General features: G+C 33.2%; 2 protein-coding genes and 2 long non-coding RNA genes across 6 annotated transcripts in view; 3 read left to right on the top strand and 1 right to left on the bottom strand.

The window, feature by feature from the left end:
• The window catches only part of LOC126923487 (uncharacterized), a 64,051-nt gene that overhangs the window by 40,104 nt on the left and 2,434 nt on the right, over positions 1–21,513 (top strand). The gene's annotated exons all lie outside the window — the stretch shown is intronic.
• Positions 582–10,254, top strand: LOC126923473 (sodium-dependent nutrient amino acid transporter 1-like). Of its 2 annotated transcripts, none has more exons than XM_050736954.1 (9): positions 582–608; positions 1,303–1,428; positions 2,060–2,300; positions 4,492–4,729; positions 7,152–7,526; positions 8,050–8,416; positions 8,838–9,114; positions 9,673–9,767; positions 9,967–10,254. In XM_050736954.1, the coding sequence occupies exons 1-9, from the start codon at positions 597–599 to the stop codon at positions 10,102–10,104; spliced, it is 1,869 nt and encodes a 622-aa protein (XP_050592911.1). In that variant the 5' UTR covers positions 582–596; the 3' UTR covers positions 10,105–10,254. The 2 variants fall into 2 exon arrangements, with proteins under 2 accessions (XP_050592911.1, XP_050592910.1); XM_050736953.1 differs by lacking the exon at positions 582–608 and adding an exon at positions 1,097–1,215.
• LOC126923484 (uncharacterized) lies at positions 2,067–4,416 on the bottom strand. Of its 2 annotated transcripts, XR_007713189.1 has the most exons (3): positions 4,399–4,416; positions 2,384–2,478; positions 2,067–2,291 (listed from the first exon to the last, which is right to left on the bottom strand). It is a non-coding gene; the product is annotated as an uncharacterized LOC126923484 (long non-coding RNA). The 2 variants fall into 2 exon arrangements; XR_007713188.1 differs by lacking the exon at positions 4,399–4,416 and having other exon boundaries at positions 2,384–4,392.
• LOC126923475 (sodium-dependent nutrient amino acid transporter 1-like) lies at positions 11,822–21,457 on the top strand. Its single transcript, XM_050736955.1, has 10 exons — positions 11,822–12,046; positions 13,347–13,433; positions 14,831–15,107; positions 15,216–15,438; positions 15,945–16,316; positions 16,909–17,275; positions 18,728–18,827; positions 18,924–19,100; positions 20,063–20,157; positions 21,176–21,457. Exons 1-10 carry the CDS (start codon positions 12,032–12,034, stop codon positions 21,320–21,322), a joined length of 1,860 nt encoding a protein of 619 aa, XP_050592912.1. The 5' UTR covers positions 11,822–12,031; the 3' UTR covers positions 21,323–21,457.

Genomic DNA, 21,513 nt, shown 5'->3' with positions numbered 1-21,513 from the left:
TTCGTTCTCTGTTATAAAAGTTCCATTACATTAATCAAACAGAGACAAAAAGTAAAATAAATAAAAAGATATAAAACATTAATATTCATTAAAAGCTAAATAAAAATAAGGAAAAATAAAGCATTTCTTACTCAAAGATACTTTATCACAAAATTAGTATTTCAATTAGAGAGAATGAAGATTTAAAAAGCTACTACCCTTTCCATTTAAAGAATTCTATAAAAAGAAAGAAGTACTTCTCGAAGAAATCAGAAGTTGTTATAGTTATTGAGAAAAAATTTGAAGCTAGAAAATTCAACAAATCTCAAACACTGATTTTTTGTTTCGAGAAGTACATAATATAATTTTTATGGCTTGAACGCGAATATACTCAACAACGTGTGATACGTGCTACATCGGTATCGTGCATAAAACACCTTGACAAAACCAAGATGAAGTTCGTGCTACGAAAGAGAGCGTCTACTAACGATCGTACGTATCTAATCTACTCGCGCGCTAAAACTCAGTTTTACTTTGCACGAGTCACGATCAGTCTTGTTCGAGCTAGCTGATCGAATATCCTTCAACAATCCCATTTAAAAGTATCCTTATGACAAATGTCATTAATAGTAAGAAACTATATTCGAAAAAATAAGTTCTTTAACTTAAGTTTACTTTAGTTTTGATTAATCATTTTATTAATAATTTTTCGATTTTCTCTCTTCTTTTTTGGTTTCGTCGATCTGGAAGAAGGATTTATTTATCTTTGCTATTCTTAATATTCTATTTTAGTATTCTTCTAATTAAGTTACGAGTATTCAAATTTAATTCTTATATCATCTATTATTCTTGTATTACTAAACTTACTATTTTATTATCTTTCTCCCAATCCAGTGTCCAAATTCAATTTTTATATCGTTTATTATCCCTTTACCATTAAACTTGCTATGTATTTTATTATCCTTCCTAATCTCAGTGAAATGTTTATTTTCATAATGAAGTGAAGTGAATTCTTGAAAAATCCGTGATAAGTTTTGGAATTTATCGATCTTTTCTGAAATGATATCGTGATTTCGTTACATGTGATGATTGGTAAATAATTTTTATGAATTGCTAGGAAAGTAGTGATCCTACTTTAATATCATTAGTGGTGGAATAGAACATTTGTAGGATAAGATATTTGGAGATTCTTGGGAATACTCGATGAAGATGGAGAAGATCGAGAATGGAACTTATGTGAGAGATTTTGTAGCGACTAGGATTTTTGATTAATCCGTCCGATTACGAGTTGAAATTTTCAATTAACGAGTAGAATATTTGCAGAAGAAAAATGGCTATGCTAATGAGGCGTTCCAGATGGAAAATATTTACTTGGAAGAAAAAGGGAATGATGAAAAATCAAAAGGAGAACCTGACGTGCAACAAGTAACATCGGAAAACAGTCCTTCTGTATGTGATCAATTTTTACTATTTTTCTGATCGATTTAAACGATGGGATTTCGCTTCTTAACATTGCGTTCGTGAAACAAATTACAAGGACTTGGATAATATAGTTTTTTGTCATTGTTTTCTTTTGTATCTTGAAAGTCTTAAATCTCTGAATTTTGAAACTATCGAATCTTGTAACTTTTTGGGATCCAAAATTTTCGAATTGTTGAACGGTAGGATTTCGGAAGTTCCGATTTTTGGAATTTTTAAACTTCTGTAGTTTGGAATTTTCAAGTTTTGAAACTTTTACATTAAAGTCATATTAACTATAGAATTTCTGAATTTCTGAACTGATCAATTTTTGGCTCTTCGAATTTTCTAATCTAAACTTTTATAGCAACCCACTCTGAAATTAAATCCTGTATTAATTTCAATTCTCACAAATAAATAAACATTTATAGTCTAATATAAAACATTGAACCTCTCGCGAAGCAGAATATTTTTAATAGTATTTATCTATAATTATTGAGATTTTCATCCGAGGTCTCTTTCTACCATTATTTTGATTAACATATACTTGCTAACTACTTATCCCGATATTACGCCACTGGATGATGATAAAACCAATTTGCACATCACTTCTTTTTCTCAGAGAGTAGAATGGGGAGGTGGTCTAGAATTTCTAATGGCTTGCATCGCTGCTTCCGTTGGTCTAGGAAATGTATGGAGATTTCCTTTCACTGCCTATGAAAACGGAGGTGGTGCATTTCTAATACCTTATATAATCGTGTTATTCTTTGTTGGCAAACCTTTTTACTTTTTGGAAGGATTCCTCGGTCAATTTACCAGCAAATCATGCGCGAAAACCTGGGCCATGGTCCCGGCTATGAAAGGTAATGTATTAATGAATAGACTGAGGATTTTCATTAAACTTTGTATCTTTACAAATATAAGTGGAGAAATGAAATATACTTACATAATATAAACATTTGTTCCGTCCACGTACTATACGTATAAAAATTTGTGTAGTTTAACTCTACGTAATTATAGAAACTTAAACTGTGCGTTGTACTGCATTCGAAAAAGTGTATAAATCAATTTGATATAACGTAAATAATGCGTAAGTTCATTGTATCGTCTCAGAATATTTGCGTAAAAAATATATACTTTTTTACAAATGTATATCAAGGTTCAAATTGCATAAAATGGAAAGTTGAGGGTCCAATTAGCCAGATACAATTGCAGAAGTTTGCATGCTAATATTCTTAATTAATCTTTTTCATTAACGAAAATCTGTTCGATTTATGGATATCGCCACGTAGTGGCGAAAAACTGAACTAAACATTATTGCTATCCTTATTACACATTATCGCTCTCTTTGTCTGATGCGAATACATACAGTGGCGAAAAAGAAATTCATACCGTAAGAAATATAAAAATATACCATAATTTTACAAAATGGAATTATATTTAATAAGAGCAATGAATAAATATACAGTGGGGTCTCGGTTATTCGAGGCCCATTTTATCATAACTTTTTTCTTTCCGAAATTTTAACACGAAGAGTACGAAAGCGTAAATAGTTTGGTACCGTGTAAGCATCTTATCAAACTTTTAACCGATTGAATAATTAATTAAATCTATACACATCTGCAACATTGCATTATCAAGATGTTTTTTCTGATTTTATTATGTGTTTTATGAACATTGGTAGATTTTTCCGTATTATCAGTTTCTGATTATTCGAGGCGGAGCCAATCCGCATTGCTTTTAATAATCGAGGTTCTACCGTAACGTATACGATAGAATAGGTGACTGTTATCAATATGGTAAAAAATTGTTAGCATAAAAGTTACACAGTGTACACAATTCAAAGTGTCTCAATTTAAAACTCTTGTGACCGCCACTGTATGTCTGTCCTTGTCGCACAATACTGTTCTCTTTCTCTATGGTCACTTCCATGCTGCCATCTATTGGAGTTGGTTTGAATTGCGTAAAAGCAACAAGAATATATGTATGTAGGTAAATGGAATGTGCAAGGTGGTGTTAGCTAAGGAGCACGCTACTATTCGATAAGGACAGACTTATGCCGTGTGTAAGACAAGAAGCGCATTACTGTGCAACAGGGGCAGATATAAGGAAATTCTCCATTTAATTTATTGAATATTCGTTAATTGCTTTTCTTTCAGGAAAGAATTCGTCCACTTTTGGAATTGTATAATAAAGTCGCGTAATAAAGATCCCAACGCAAGGAATTCTTACACAGAACTCTGTAGCGGAATTTCTGTTCAAATAGTCATTAACAATTATTGCATGGACTCGTTGCATAAGAGTGAGGCCATGCATTTTCACAGAATTCACGTTATACGTAATTAATTTATGCATGAACTCTTATGCATGAAGAATGAAGTACAAGTACGAATGTAAATTAATCTTCGCATAAAAGTTTAACATTAATATTAATATTGATAAGAAATCGCAGATATGTAACGCAGTATTCATGCCACTTGTTACGATAATTGTTAATAGCTAATTAATTATTTATTTTAGTTTCATTCGTTTCCTACAGATTAATGAATATATATAAAAGTTCTCCCCTTTTTTATAGAGATTCTGGAAAAAAAACATGCAGATATATAGTGATCTGCAACTGCAATAATAATTCGTGATTAAATAAATATCCCGTTTTAAAATTATATGGGAATATTACTTGCAAGCTGATCTTTATTTTACAATTCCAAAACTGTATTAATTTATTGCAGGGAAAGGGTAATTAATGAAAATACATAAAGTTAGACAAAGAAGTATTTCTGTCCTTGACGCGGCATTATGCTGTACCAGGATATCGCTGCTTGCACATTCTATTAATGTAGTCGATATAATTAATTTCCATATTTCTATAAATTTGGTCGAGTTTTCACCAGAATTACTAAAAATTTCTTTACGAAAAGTTATTCAAGGTTACAGAAAAATATGTGACAGTTCACTTACAATTATTCCAATAATTTCTTGCACAATTGACAAATATGTTTTAATGCTTCTTAGAATAAAAATCAGATATTGTTGATATAAATGCTGTCTTAGGTTTGGGATACGGCCAGGCAATCGCAGCATTTTCCATTGTCACTTGCTACGGCGGTTTAATGAGTTTAACACTTTACTATCTGGTGGCTAGTTTTCAATCTGAACTACCTTGGTCTTTTTGCCGGGAAGAATGGAAGGATCAATGCATTGACACGGTTTCGAAGGACGTAAATAGGAGTACACGTTTGTTGCACGACGATGATAGAACTCTTCGCAGCTCTGCAGAACTATATTTTAGGTTCGTTAACCTTTCTTAACCACAGATTCTAATTACTAATTATAACACTAACGTGATTAAAATATTTCCATGAGAAGTCCGATGCTCAATGCTCAATACTCGAAGCAAAATACTCAACGCTCAATATTCAATACTCAAAACACAATACTCAAAGTCTAATGTTCAAAGCTCAATACTCGATATGTTTACCACTGATAGACTATCTCACACATCCTTCGAACAGTTATGTCATCGACGTCTCGTAGCTCGGCGATTTCGAATCGTTGGTTTATTATCCACTTTCCAAACGTTCACTCAAGCACTCTGCCGATGTTCCTACCAAGTTCTGAAATCGTTACGGGTTACGGGCGGTAAGCGACAATGCATTTTCTTAATGACTTTGCGGCAAAAAACTTGCCGTTATTTAGCTTTACTATAATTTATGAATTACCGAATGAAGGTAAGGCTAAGCATTGTCGCTAAGAAGTATGTATCTATCTACTCCTTAAGAAAAACCAATGTCCGCTTCAGATGGTAGTTTCTCAATCTGTAGCTAATCCGTGCTTGATTGGTACTCCATGGCCAATGCCCGATAGTCAATGCTCAATGCCTAATGGTCGATGCTAAATCCTCACGATAAGATGGCATTCGATGTTTCAGGTTGATGATAAAGTAGTTGCAAAAGGATTTCAGTGCTTTTGTTTTCAAGAAATGATGTTCTTGCTGCAGCAATTTCTTTTGTTTTGAGTATTTTCAGTTTGCAAGTTGTACAAATATGCAGAACTACTATAATGAATGAAAATAATAAGAAATTTATGAAAATAAATTGTAGAAATTTATTTCTTATTATTATTAAAGAAAACATAATATGTTAGTATTAAAGGAATTTATAAAGTACAACATATTTAGAAAGCACTTACTAATTTTTCGAAAATAGACGACACGGCGCTCAAATCCTTTTGATTCATCCTCTGTTTTACCATCAATTTAAAGCATCTAATGCGCATACAGTCAATTCGCTTAAGGTTTCTTAGTTCATTCGCATCCTTGTCATTGTTTAATAACCAATGCCCAATCCGAGCCTTGGACCTTTCAATCCTTCTAGAATCTCTTAATCTTTCCTTTCACGTTTCTGTGTAATTTACTTTAACGTTTCCATGGAAAAGTTGAACGTAACTTACCGGCAGACGTGACGACTAGCGCTTCAACCCTGAAAACACACATTTAGAATTCACCGTTACATGCTTGTGGCATCTTCTTACGACAAATAAACTCATGTACGATGAAATTAAGAAATTAACGAGAAATGGAATTATCCAATTTGTCTTCCACGAGGCTCAATTTATATCTTTCCATTTTTCTTCTTCCAGTCTTCCTCCTTCAATATGTAATTAAGTGTAAATAATGAAATTAAGTTTAATAATAAATTTCCAAGTTAATCAATTGATAAATTCAAGAAAGTTAAATGAATTAGTTGTCACGTCCCGCGACCCGCACGATCCGTAGCGCGAAAGTAAAATTGATAATTTCTTTAAATCAAGGTAATTTAAAACGTTTATTTGAAACCATGTTTGCAGTATTTGAAGTGAAAGGCAGTTAAAGCTACTGAAAGCTATATCTTGCAAAAGCTTATGTAACCATGTTTTTATATTTACCTAATTATGTTTCTATAACGGTATTAAGACAATTTAAATTGTAAACAAAGTCAGCAGTTGAACAAACGGTGAGGATCTTTCCAAATATTTTCAAAAGAAAGACCCCGACGTTTTTTCATCTCCGACGGATATAAATGTAGCGACTCAGAGAAGTCAAAATGAGAATATTTCCGTGCGTTAATCGAAAGAGAATGTTTACCGTTTTTGTTTATCGAGTATATTAATTAACCCCTTAACCTACGATTTACGTTCGAGAATTTTGGGCCGAAAACGTAAACAAGCTCGCGCAGCCTTCGAGCCATTCGCACAACTTGTGCAGTATGTACTACGGGCTATGCCCGTAATATTTACGTTTGGTCCGATCATCTGCTACGGGCTATGCCCGTAGTTGTAGGTTAAGGGGTTAATTACTGTCCACTAACCGAATAATTACCATTGTCTATCAAATAGTTAGTTATCGTTTTGTCAACCGAAGAATTTTATATCCGTCAGTCTGTCAGTCAATTGTCAATATCGAAATCAAGTAAGATTCGAATAAATCATTACATATTGTTAATTTACTTTTGAACAACTTTAATCCTCTCCCGTGCCAGTATTCCCGCACATAGCAGGTTAGCCTAAAGTGGAGCTTATTGCTAGTTGCATTAAACGTCAGTTAACGTTACTTTCTCGTTGGCAACTAAATAGAACGTAACATTAGTAATTAATAAATAATAGTGTTAAAATTTAATATATATATATATATGTACGTACATCTTCGTTTAACAGCTGATTTGATGACTTTGCAGAAAAATTGTCCTGAACGAATATGACTCCATCGAAGATGGAATTGGAACACCCTCGTGGGAGCTCTGTTTGGGTCTTTTCGTAACTTGGGCAACAATTTTCTGTATCCTGTGCCGCGGAGTGAAAAGTACAGGGAAAGCAGCATATTTTCTTGCCATTTTTCCCTATTTCGTTATGATAGCTTTGCTAGTTAGAGCGGTAACACTGGAGGGCGCAGCCAATGGAATTCTTTTCTTTATTACTCCGGATTGGAACAAACTATGGCAATCAAGTGTTTGGTACGCTGCCATCACCCAATGTTTCTTTTCTCTGTCAATTTGTTTCGGTCCAATCCTCACGTATTCTTCTTATAACAACTTCGGACACAACATACGCAGGTAAAATTCTCAAAACAATTATTTTGATTTATGTACATAATATTAGGTCGCCCAAAAGTTTCTTCCGTTTTATAAGGAAACAATAGAAGCACAACATTTTGTACATTTTCTTTTTGTTTCAATAGAACAAAATGGATCGTACATAATTCAATAAAATAATCTAAATGTTGTGCATTTATTATTTCATTACAAATCGAAAGAAACTTTTGGGACAATATAATATACTGATTATTAGCTTGCAGATGTTTATGCAATTTCACATTTTTATGAACGCAGCTCATAACTGAAGAAACAGAACAAAAATAAATTTAATTCACCCACTAAATGTTATAACGGGTAGTACTATATTTTGTATATTTTATACATTTTTCCATATTACGTATATTCTCCATATCTTTGTACTTTTAAATTTACCATACACGCATAAAAATCCGCAGAATCGACTAATAACAATACATAAATAACTTAACGACTCTCTAATTTTTACCTAAATTTTAATTCTAAATTTCATTTCATTCGACAGAGACGTGATGATAGTAACGACATTGGACACCTTCACTAGCCTAATAGCAGGATGCACGATTTTCGGCATTCTTGGAAATCTAGCTCACGAAATGGGCACCACGGATATATCGAAAGTGGTCCGCGGTGGTACAGGACTGGCTTTCATCTCCTATCCAGAAGCACTGTCCCAGTTCCAGGTGGTCCCTCAACTTTTTGCCGTCTTGTTTTTCGTGATGATGTTTGTTCTTGGCATTGGAAGCGCCGTGGCCCTTTGCAGCGCCGTTTTTAACATCCTCTGCGATCATTTTCCGAACGTGAAAAACTGGAAGCTGGTGCTCATCGTTTCAATTATTGGATACATCATTAGTCTCGTCTATATCACCCCTGTAAGAATATTTTACGTATTTGAAAATATCAATATCAACCCTCCGCCGGCAATACTATTCTTTTAGTAATGCGTTGTAGGTCTTTGGCCTGATTTCTTATCATTTTGCGCTTTAAAAGAATTTACAAAAATCTTGAGGTACTTTATTACAGTCTCTAATTTATTATACTGGTGATTCTTCGGAAAAATAGATAAAGAAATTTGCCAGCGCTTAGAAAAGCATAATTATTAATCAGCTGAATTATTATTAATTAAGAATCGAAGAATAGAAAAGGCATAATCACTACGACGAACAATGTCTTTCCTTCTAATTTTCAAGGAGCGAAAAAGGGGAATTTTTATTAATTTTTTATATTTATATATATATTAATTTTTCTCGAAGAATAGAATTTTAAATGACAAAGAAAGTTTAATGATTCAAGGGTGGCCAATGGTTCATAACACTGGTGGATTATTATGGTGGCACATTCGTGGCGATCATCGTCGCTGTTTTGGAAATAGCAACGATATTCTGGATCTATGGTCTATCGAATTTCCTCAATGATGCTGAATTCATGCTCGGTTCAAGACCGTCATTTTACTGGAGACTTTGTTGGGCTGTGATCGCACCGCTATTGATGATCTTTATTTTGATCTGCACGATCGTCACTTACGAATCACCCACTTACGACGGCGTACCATTTCCGGATTACGCTTATGGTCAGTAAAATGCTCTCTTCCTTGTTCTTTCCACATTCAGTCTGAAATAAGGTTTTTAAAGAATAATTATTTAACCGCGCCAAAATAAAGTTTTGGATCGACATGTACACAAGTTGAACGCAGTTATCTGTTTAAAGAATAATATATATGGTGGAAGAATTGTTGTGTCATCATATTGTGTCATATTTTTGCAAACATGAATTAAACTCGGTATTGAGTTATAGTATAGATTACAGTATAAACACGAAGGGTGGTTATTTTCAGCGTCTCTTACAAAGTTAAGCAGTAGCGGATTATTGAAACATTACAGTGGCTATTATCTTTTTCTACTGTTATTGTGTCTCCTGTACACTCGTCAAATCCTACATGTATTATGATACACATATATACACAAAATATGACACATTTATTTGATACATCTTGTATAAATGAGTATATACTTTATTAATTACTTTGTTAATTAATATAATTATTATACTTTATCAATTGATATTTAATAATTTTTGAATACATATAATACACTTTGTATTAATTTATGATTAATCGAATTTTTGGTAGGAATCGGCTGGTTTCTGCTATTTTTAGGAGTCGTCGCGATTGTTGGCTGCATTTTGCAGAAATTGGTGCAACTAAGATCATCATCATTGATCGAAGTAAGTGTCTGTTATAAACTGTCATAAATTTTCATTCATCCTATATACTATCAATATTTGTTGTTCTTAGATTATATCGAATGGAAATCAAGCAACATTTGATTAAGTCGATTTCGGTTAAATCGGAAAAATTCCCGAAAGATAGAAAAATTGTTGAACCCTTTGAACTTTGTTAATAATTGGTGCATTTCCTTTACAGACTGTGAAAGCAGCGTTCAGGCCCAGCGAAGAGAAATGGGGACCTCTGGATCCTAAGATTCGACTAGAATGGAAGGAATTCGTAGCTGAAAAAAAGTTCCGGCATCGTGGCGGTTGTGTTGAAGCTTTTTTAAAGTAGAAATAAATCGATTCGCACATGTATATAATTTTATCTCTTTCGTTCATAACTGTTTCTTCATAAATTCCCTAAGACTTTCATCATTTCTCATTTTAATTGTTCGTTCTCAATAAAAAAATGTTTCACGATTTTCAAATAATCAGAATTGAATATCTTGTGTGCAATTTTTTCTGAAATAAGTTAACAACAAATTTCCTAAAACACTCATCGTTTATCATTTCAGTTTTGTTCATCCCCAATAATAATAAAACATTTCATGATTTTTAAATACTGAGAATTTAATATCTTTCGCTTAATTTTTCTTACAATAAATTAATAACGAAATTCCTCAAACGTACATCGTTTGTCATATCAATTATCCATTCTCAATAATAAAAGGTTTCATGGCTTTTAAATAATCGAAATTTTATTCAGTACCTTTGACACGATTTTCTCTCCCATAAATTCCTTGTAAATTACGTCATGTACCACGTTCAATTGTTCATTCTCCATAATTAAACGTTCCATGGCTTTAAAATAATCGATGCAAGCGAAAAGAAGCCACATTTATCGTGCAATCGCGTAAAAAATTACAAGGTAAACAGTGGAATCTAATTTCTTAAGAGAAATTTCGCAAAAATGATTGGTAGGCCTATAATTAATCTCCATAAAGGTCGTACGCGAAAGCACTCATATAATTACCATAAATAACGAGTCAGCCTGCAAGGAACGTGTTTAAACTCACTCAAGCATGAACAGTAAAAATCGGAACACAGTGACTTTTCATTCGTCGGTGGTTTTTTTTTCTATTTTCTTTTCCTTGCTGTCTTTACATCTAGATGACATTATACAGAGAAGAATTCCTTTTAAAATTGCCAATGAAAACCAGTTGACTGTATCGTGTAATAGTCTATCTAACAGTCCAGCTTATGTCATGGATCGTTTGACGTGTTCGATTTAAAAAACAGTGTACATCACGTGAAACAGACTTTTCTAACACGATTTTCAGATTGTGTACAGTTCTTAGCGAGGTGTTGTTAATTGCGAATACAAACGTGTCCATTTTTATTTGTCTGTGCACAAGATATGACGTGCACTCGTAATCGTTAATCACTTTCTGTTGATTGCATGGGTTCTATGGAAGACAGATCTTTTGGCTTCTAGACACCCATCGACTAAATTTGAAAAATTTCATTAGATTTTCAATTCGATTAAATTTGAGAAACAATGGTTTCATAGAATTTTCTATTTAGTTGGAAAGTTTAGTTTTGATATAATTCCGTATGGTAAACTACGTGTATTAAGATTATAAAATCCTGGACGCTCGCTCGTTTGATTAAATTTGAAAAGTAAGAGTTTAATGAAACTTTCTAATTATGTGGAGATCTCAATTTTAATATAATTTCGTACGGTAAGTCATACGCGCTAAAATTACGAGATCCTGGACATCTACCGTTTGATTAAATTTGGACAACACGAGTGAGTAAAAAAGTGTTTATTTATGTGGAAATTTCGTACGGCGAGTTGCACGTAGGAATAAATGAAATCATAGAACGATGGAAAATGGTAAATTTTTTGATCACAGATTGTTACATAATCGTAGTAGGAATAAAAAGCTAAGATTATAGAGTGAAATTTTTCTTCTCCTCTTTATGAAATTATAATCAGAATAAAAAGCTAGAATCATAGAGCGAAATTTTTTTTTTAGTATTAAAACAACAGTATTAAAGAGATAGTCCGGGAAGGGAAAGAGAGAAAAATGCATGTGCAATTTGGAAAAATGCTGCTTCAATGTTATATGGCTGTGTTTTTCAAGATTTCTCACGACACACTTTTATGAGAGTGAACAGAGTCGTCGATCAGTCTTCCAAATGCTCTTGCCTCGCAAAGATCGCGCTTAGATCACTTGCCAACGATTCGTACAGTCTAACCGCGTGCAGGAGTGATTATGCGTTGCACAAAGGTTCGTAATTTTTATTTGATCGTGATTACGTGAATGTGATACAAACCAAAACCAAAAAAAGGGAGGGAGGAAAGTTTGTTATTGGATAACGTTAACAGAAAGATACGCACAGGTTTTATTTCACGCAATTTAAGATTTAAGATTTACGTAGACTTTGCCTTTATAGAAGTATTTTGCGAACTTTATTTTATAAAATACGAAATATTTTGCAGAGAAGTAAGAAAAAAAAAAATAGTATCAATCGCCAATCTTTTGAAGGAGATGATTTCGATTTCATATGTTTCATTGCTGTTGTCATTGATATTATTACTGTTATTGATACACAGAAAGTTGAAGCTCGATAAATGCGCACAATATTCTATAATTCGTTATTGGAAACATAGGAACAGCTCATAGCAGTCTAATCTAAATTGCAGTTGTAAATCTTTCTATTATACGTCTTAACTGGCTCATACGCACAACTATGCTATTCAACTTCGAATTATCTCAATTTAAGCTTAAAATATATTAGAAGTCTATAAAAATTTCGGAATCATATAAAACTTACTTTCGTCAAGCTAATCTCTGCTTAGTCTCTATCTTTTTATGTTCCTTGCGATTTTATTTGTTTGTGAAAGACATGACATAAAAGATACGAATAAAAGATAATTTTTCTGCCAAATAGTAAATAAATATTCAACAATTTTTGTAAATCAGAAGATTTTCTTTTCATGGCTCGCTTAGGTATGTACTCACCTACATAAATACTGCACTATTTCTAAATTAATATTATCGTGTCATCGAATCAAACATTCTGGCGAAACAGTAATATTCCGAGAATTTTATTTCTTCAATAACGTAGCTGAAATCTGCGTAAACCAAAAAATAGTATCAGCTGAATTGTTAGAAATATCTATCTACAACTACCTCACAGTGTAATTTTATATTTAAGAAAGTTACTACACTTTCGTTAATCTGTAAGGGAAAACAAAGGAACGGAATCATTCCGATGATCAGAAATGAAATTGTTGTTTGCTTGTATCATTGTTCGATGGAATTGCTGACGAAATGCGGCGTTTTATTCGGGATCCTCTCCGCTATCGGATTTATATCTGACTGTAATTATTCGTTAGTCACGGAACGTTCGCGTGAAGTCGAAATAGAGAATAGTCGAAATAGAGAGAAATATTCGTTGATATATTGCGGTTACGGGGTTACATAAACAGGCAGAGTAATTGAAAAGTCTATAGACTTTAATTGCAATCGTTGAAAATTGTAAAATAATGACGGAAAGAAGATTGAGATTACCTGTTGTTTGTAGAATCACTTCATCGATAACAACGATGGCGTGGAAGGTTCCTATAGGCTTTCTATGATATCTGGAGGCGAGAAACCGCTGGAGAATGGGGTAAGTTTTGCTTTCACATTCTTTGGTACGCTCGTCCCTTAAGTTACGCGGAGTATCCGTTGCACGTGCATTCGCTTTACGCGTAAATATTTTTGTCAGTATAAAAGAAAAATATTGGAAATAAGAGCTAGTACAAATAAATTTTAGAAACACATATTTATTTCGAATAGCTTATTAACAAAAAAGCAGTAACGACGTCTCAAAAATAAAAGTAAATTTTATTCAACGTCACTATCGCTATTGTAATTCAAAACATTCAACGTTTTCTTTTTAATTGGCACAAGCGTATTATCTTCGTCGCTTGAATAATTTGGGAACTCCACATCATTTTCGGATGATTTGCCCTCGATCTTTTCCTTTATTAGGAAATTTAATTTCCTGATATTCGCTGCAACATTTTATTAAATCTTGTTGAAATTTTCAGGCTCGTTGAATGTTTGGACTTCTAGGAGAATATATTATTTTCTGGCCACGTATTAATTAAGATCGCGCGTAAAAAAAGTGTCAGATGTAAATTGAGCGAGCGATGTATCTACTGTTAGTAGGGATTGAGAGATTCCAATTTTGTTAAATAATACTGCATTTGTTAAGATATTTGATAACAATAACGAATATTATTATCCAAATATAAGATATTTCATTTATGCTTTCGGGAGAATTCTGATTTATTATTATTATTATTATTTTCTATTATCTATTTATTTGATTTTTATTTTTCGGCTCAATAGTTTTGAAAAAGGAAAGTGGTTAGCTTAGAATTATTTACTATTTGAAGATAGTAGACAGATATAATAGTTAATAGTTAGTTCCATGATAAACAGCAGATATACGTGATAGAAAAATAAGAACAAAATAAGATTGTGTGCGCGTGCGCGTGTGTGTGCGAATGGATGGATACGCGTGTACTCTGAATAAATGAGAATATAAGGAAATGAGGAAAATAATTGAGAATTGAGTTCCTTTTATGACCGGATGGATGAAAATAAATTATACTACTATGTACCATTTGATTGGTAATCTTGACTGACCAATATTGTTAAATAATAATATAGAATAACGTTATATTATATCATAGTATTATAGTTATTAATTAAGAATTCTATTAGTAAGCATTCAGGAAGACTCTAATCCAATTCTAGCATTCAAGTACTGATAATAATAATAATAGTGACTAATAGTGAATAATAATAATAATAATAATGGTAATAGATTTCAAGAATTACGCCTTACAATTATCTTTACAATCGTACATCGTACATCGTACGAAATCGAGATATACAATATAAGATAATATTATTTTATATTTCACACCTGTTCACTGTATTGTACACCTGTTCTATAAATTTGTTTTACAAACTTCTAGAAAAACTTTAACCCGATCACATATACCTTTTCAGTCGACGACAGTCACAGCCGAAGCGGGAGGAACCGGGAGAGCTCAATGGGATAACAAAATCGAATTTTTAATGTCCTGTGTCGCATTTTCGGTTGGCCTGGGAAATGTTTGGAGGTTTCCTTACACTGCCTATCAAAATGGTGGTGGTGCGTTCCTCGTGCCATATATCATTGTTCTGTTTATTGTCGGGAAACCGATCTATTACCTGGAGATGACGTTAGGGCAATTTAGCAGCAGGTCTTGTGTACAAGTTTGGTCCATTTCACCTGCTTTCAGAGGTATATCCTCAGATAAATCGAATGCGAACAACTTGAGACCATTTTGCTCCAGTTACAATTCTAATAATAAGTCTAGAGTTGCTGTGACGTTTAATTTGCTGTTTTCAGGCATCGGTTATGGTGTGATGATTTCTGTTTTCTTAGTAGTCACGTATTATTGTTCTCTGATGGCATTGGCGGTATATTATTTACTGGCTAGTTTTCAATCAGTTCTTCCTTGGTCCTTTTGCTGGGAAGAATGGAAAGATATCTGCTTCGACAGCGCTCCAACTGACAGGGAGATAGTGGAAAATATTAGCAGCAAAAGCAGCTCCGCTGACTTATACTTTCGGTGAGCGATCAAGGAACATCATATTTTTAAATAAATTTTCACTTTAACTAATTTAATCTCCCACTAATTATTCCTCCATAACGAGTACTACAAGATCGTCATATTATTCAATTAATATCGTCAACAGCAAAGTTTAATTTTATTAGATTCAAAAATTAGAATAAATTCCATCGAAAGAATCATTTCTTCCCCTTAATCACCTAATGAAGGAGTCGTTAACAAAGCTGTGATGAACAATATTATTACAAAATACCATAGAAATTAATCTAATTAAAATTTAAAAATTCGAATCATTTTTTTCAAAGTTCTACTAAACTTGTACTATTAAAAAACAAAGTTTTCTTCCCCTTAATTACGTAATAAGGTATTCCGCAACGAAGCTGGCAGGCAAAACATCATTACAAAATACTATAAATAAAAATTAATTTTATTAAATTTAAAAATTAGAATTAATTCTATTAAACTTCTACTATTAAAATCGATTCTCCTCTTCTTCGTTCACCTAGGAAAGTGGTTCTTAACGAAATTGGAATACTAGAAGGACTGGGATATCCATCTTGGAAATTGGTTCTATCTCTGTTCGCCAGCTGGATGTTCGTTTTCATAGTGCTGAGCAACGGTGTGAAGAGTAGCGGAAAAGCAGCGTATTTCCTCGCCTTATTTCCATACGTGATCATGATAAGTCTTTTAATAAGAGCAGTTACCTTGGAAGGAGCTGTGGATGGAATAATATTCCTTTTCAAACCAACCTGGGAAAAGATCTTCGATCCATCGGTATGGTACGCAGCCGTGACCCAATCCTTTTTCTCTCTTGGAGTTTGTTTCGGAGCTGTTATCATGTATTCCTCCTACAATCGCTTCGACCACAACGTATTGAGGTAATTCCAAATCATTCAACATTTTATCTGATCCTAGATAATATCTACATTGATGTAAAATAACGCGTTAACCTATTTGTCGATACATACGATATTCCGAAATATCTTTCTGATCGTGCGATTGATAAATACCGAGTTCATTTTCAATTGGATATTGATTGATGGATGAAGTGGACGAATTCGTACGTTCAAGAAGTCAATAATTTAAGAACATGAACATTCGAAACATTGGAAATTCGGAAATAGAAATGCTTGGAAATTAGGAAAATGGAGAATTCGTAAAATTATAGGAAATTCGAAAGTTTGAAAATTGAAAGATTTGGCGATGCAAAAATTTGTCAAATGCGAAAGAAGCTTGAAGATTCTAAAATTCAGAAACCTTTGAAATTGGAAATTTAAAAATTGATAAAAAATAAAGAGATCGCCACAAATTTCACAAATTTGCACGATCGCGAAATACTAAAGTTCAAGAATTCCGAAGATTCTTTTCTAATTGATGATAAAAGCGGCTTAAAAAGATAAAAGTTGCGGCTCGTAGGCCGATAGGCTCGTAGCTCTGCTCCAGAGATTTAAAAAGGAAATATTTTTTCAGAGATTGTACAGTGGTTACGATCATGGACTTTGGCACGAGCCTGATCGCAGGATGTACTATTTTCGGGATTCTAGGCAATCTCGCCCACGAATCTGGCAGAAAAGACATAAGCACCGTGGTTCGTGCCGGAACAGGCTTAGCTTTCATCTCTTATCCGGAAGCTCTGGCGAAATTTACCGTGGTCCCACAATTATTTGCCGTGCTTTTCTTCTTGATGCTATTTATCTTAGGAATTGGTACCACCGTGGCATTCACTGCAGTCATCAACAGCGTTATCAAGGACAGATTTCCAAATATCAAAAACTGGAAGATCGCTGCTGGAGTTTCATCCGCCGGTTTCCTCGTTGGAATCGTTTATTGCACGAGAGTAAGTGTCTCGTGCAAAGTATTTATTTAAATTCCAGCGATTTATAATATAGATCCATATCATTGTTCAAGCAGATCGGCGGCGTATATAAAATTTTTTTTGGCTCCACAATTACAAATTCTTCGGCTCTACTAACGACATTTTATCGTCGCAGTGCAGTCAATTAGGTCTTTCCTATGTTTCCATTTCGCGAGCATACATTTCGTAAATATGCAGCCGAAAAGAAGAACACTTTCTCACAAACGTATCTGTCTGATAAGAGTAACTCAAACTGGGCTCATATTGGCACATCCTATATAAAATATTAACATTATCAGATAAAATTACACTGATCTGTGATTCAACTGAAATTTTAATCTGCTTCTTTCGACTACTGCTACTTTATTCGTCCACTTTTTGATCATAATCAACGACAGAAAATATATAACTTGTCGCTATGAATCTATATTCTACTTGTCAAAATACAATCGTTGTTCCAACAGATTGAAGACACATAACGAAGGAGGATGTTAGAGAGTGATGTATCAGTATGATTTGTTTGGGACAGTTATGATTTGCACAACGGTTGGATGAAAGCGCGTGTCTCGACCATTTCATCAATGCCACACAAGATCAATAACGACAGAATTATTTCGAGTATTACGTGTCAATGTGTTTACAAGTGTTTCTTATTGATACCACCAAGCATGTTATTTCTGACTAATCTTCTGTTGTTATTCACAATTGGATCATGATATTCAAGCATGTTTATTAACATCTCGGTAAATATTAGCAATGGCTATGAAAAATATTATTCATCCAATTGAGATGTGCACTTAAGCGCAATAAGATCATATTGAACATTTACCGTAGAACTCGTGGAAAAACAATGTACGTTCAAACACAGACTGGCACGTAATACTCGAAATAATTCTTTCATTATTAACTTTGACTGTCATTGTACGTCACATGAATGAAATACATAAAAACATACAGCATTAAATTCTATGGAAACACTCTATTGAAAAAGTCGAAGGGAATCTTTGTTTCTTGAAAAATATTCCAAACATAAAGAAAATGATATACGCCATTATATTGGTCATAGAAAGCTATAAAACTTTTCCCTCTTTGATTTCTTTCTCTATCGTAAAACGCTGGCAATTAACCAGCCAGCTGTTTTTGACGAGTATACTCGTCATGCGTAAAAAGTAGTTACAATTTGTTGTTTATATACAATACTGCGATTTTAGTGAAAGTTAAAATATGATCGTAAATTTTAAGACGTTTTGAATATTTTCAGTTACCATTCGACAGATATGATTCTGAGAAAATATTCATCTTTCAACTATATTGCCATGTTCATCAGAACATATTTCTCCAACATCAAATAGAAGCAAGTCTGTTTTGATCGACTCGATTCGAAGGAAGAACTCGTTAGAATATTTAATTTGATTTAATCGAATTTCTTTCCAGGGTGGTCAATACGTTTTGAACTTGGTAGACTACTTCGGAGGCACGTTTATTATAGTGTTTCTCGCTTGTTTCGAGCTTATCGCTATTTCTTGGGTGTACGGTAATTCTTCGTCTCCTTTATAATCTTTTTCACTTTATAAGAAACACTTCGAGCAATCACCAGTGATAACACTTATTAGTATTACTTTTCTTACAGGCGTCGACAATCTTCTAGACGATATAGAATTTATGGTGGGAAGCAGACCTTCGTTTTACTGGAGATTCTGCTGGTATTACCTAACTCCATTGACGCTTCTCTCGATTCTTATTTATTTCCTTTCTGAACTGACGCCGATCAGGTACAACGGCGAATATTATCCGACTTCGGCCTACGGTACGACAAATTCTACACGGCACAACATTCTTGACGCTAACATTTTTTTATTTTATGTCGATCGAAATTCAGAATATCGCTGCTCGATTCGCGTGCTATCAGAAGGAAGATGCACCAAGTGACTATGAATTCTTATCTTCAACAAGTTGAGCTTGCATAGAAAAATCTTTATTTTCAGAACATACAGTGCTGTGAACAGTTATAGACTCGAACACAAAATTTTCGGTATTATCTATTCGATATTAAAAAAAAAAAAAAAAACACTGATCATGCTTGGATATGTTAAGTGATATTGTTTTTGTAATTGGTAAATTGAACGATATAGGATATCAGGAGATGTTACATAGCAAATTATTGCCTTTCATAATTGAAATAGAAGACAAGAAGACAATTTTTCAATAAGGCAATGCCCCTATTCAGACCACTACGAAAAAGTGCTTTTAAGATTTCGGAATAGAATTATTACTATGGTCAGCATCGAGTCTTGATTTGGATCTGATCGAGAATCTATGGGGAATTTTAAGAAGAAAAGTTTACGACCAGGAGAAACGCCAGCTGTACAGAAAATACAGTACAGAAGATTAATAGAAGTGATATAAAATAGAGAAAAACCCAGGAAATATTGAACGAAGATATAACAAAATTAATATCGAGTTTATATTGTTTCATAGTGAAAAACACAATTTTAAGAGAAAATTTCATTTTTTTCCAAACTTTGAAAGAATTTTTGTTTGTTGTATCTTCGGTTTCGTTTTATATCGTGATATGAAATTATTATGAAAAATCTAGAAACAGAGTTGAGTGTATAATTATTCATGGCACTGTATATTATAGAAGCTTGGAAATTCGTTTATGAAAGTATAGAAATTCCGTGTATCGTTTATGGCAAACATATATTTCTACCATATTTCAATTAAACCTCGTTTGATCTCGTTTCATAAAAATTCTAATTCTCTTTCCAGTCGCTGGATGGTTAATTTTGGGACTAGGAGTGATTCAACTTCCTATCTGGATGTTCGTTAGTAAGATGAAGAACGAAGGGAAATCTTATTTGGATGTAAGCATTAAGAGAAACTCGAAACCTCCATAAAGCCACTGTATCTTTTGCCAAAATCTTATAATCGTCCCATTCTGATGACAAGTTTGTGTATGATATCATTTTTAGAAAAATAGAAAAGAAACATATACAAGTTCGGTTGTAATAATAGAAGAAAAACTTAAGAGTATTATTTAATAGAAGAAAAAAAAAGTGAAATTTCTATAAAGTCATACGTTCCTTAAAATACAATAATTTCTTCACTGTTTCCATATTTACTGAGAAACAAGGTGGCCATGTTAAAACCTTGATATTCTTTTCGTTTTAGTGACAGTTTTGTCTGTCTCGATGTGTAAATCACCGGGCCATGGTCGTGTTCACAAATAAAATTATTATCTTCAATTCTTTCTGTAAATGGTATTAAAATCGCTTCTACGCACATGTTCCTTTTCCAGTTTTCGCCAAATGGTATCATATGCAAACCTGTTAGAATGGAATAATTATAATATTTGGCCGAAAAATATGTATAGTGGTTTTGTGGAAATTTAAACCACTGTACTTGCTTTAGATAATTTTCAATATCATGTTTTTGCTTTTTATTGTCTGCGATTGTGGCTTTTCCAATCATCGCGTATTCTTGTTAATTCCGTTGCACTTACACGGCTTTCGAGTCTTCTAATCACGTCTTGTATTTCGTTTCGATATTCACAACGATATTAGTTTATTATACTAAATTCTTATAATCGGAATTCACCGAGTCTAATAAAGGAAAGAATACGGTATATATGAACATTAATAAAATGTGAACATACATGAGTTATGCATGAACATTAATAAAATGTGCAAATATTTATACAAACGGAAAAATGCGTTCGCTGCTAAGAAATATTATTTTCTGATATTATCTTATATAATATTATCATGTCTAATAAAAAGTTGGGAAATTATGATATTTGGATAACGAGTGTTTGGATAAGGAATGCTCTACCATATTACGAAAAATTGGAATATTTCTTTTATTTCTATATTCTCCTTGTAGATACTTAAACCGAGCGCCGATTGGGGACCTAAGGATCCTGTAAAATTCAAGGAATGGAAGGAATTCAAAGACTCAAAGAGGATAGCGAGGATGAGTTTGGAGAAGAAAAGGTGGAGAATCGTAGCTTTGTTGGTCGGAGAGGATTAATAGTCAGCGCACGATTTCTCCGTATCTTCTTTGTTGACGGTCGTATCGATGAAAATAACGAGGTTTCGTCGATTCAACGAACACATTATGTATTATAAATATTAAGTTGTTATACAAATAAATACTAAATTCTTATCTTGCTTCGGTAATCTTTGCAGACTTAAGAGTCAAAAGAAGGAGAAATTGGATAG

The sequence above is a fragment of the Bombus affinis genome, chromosome 13 (genome assembly GCF_024516045.1).
Source record: "Bombus affinis isolate iyBomAffi1 chromosome 13, iyBomAffi1.2, whole genome shotgun sequence".
In the NCBI taxonomy this organism is placed as follows: Eukaryota; Metazoa; Arthropoda; class Insecta; order Hymenoptera; family Apidae; genus Bombus; species Bombus affinis.
The sequence above is the reverse complement of the archived record's forward strand: the minus strand, read 5'-3'. Positions and strand labels throughout refer to the sequence as shown.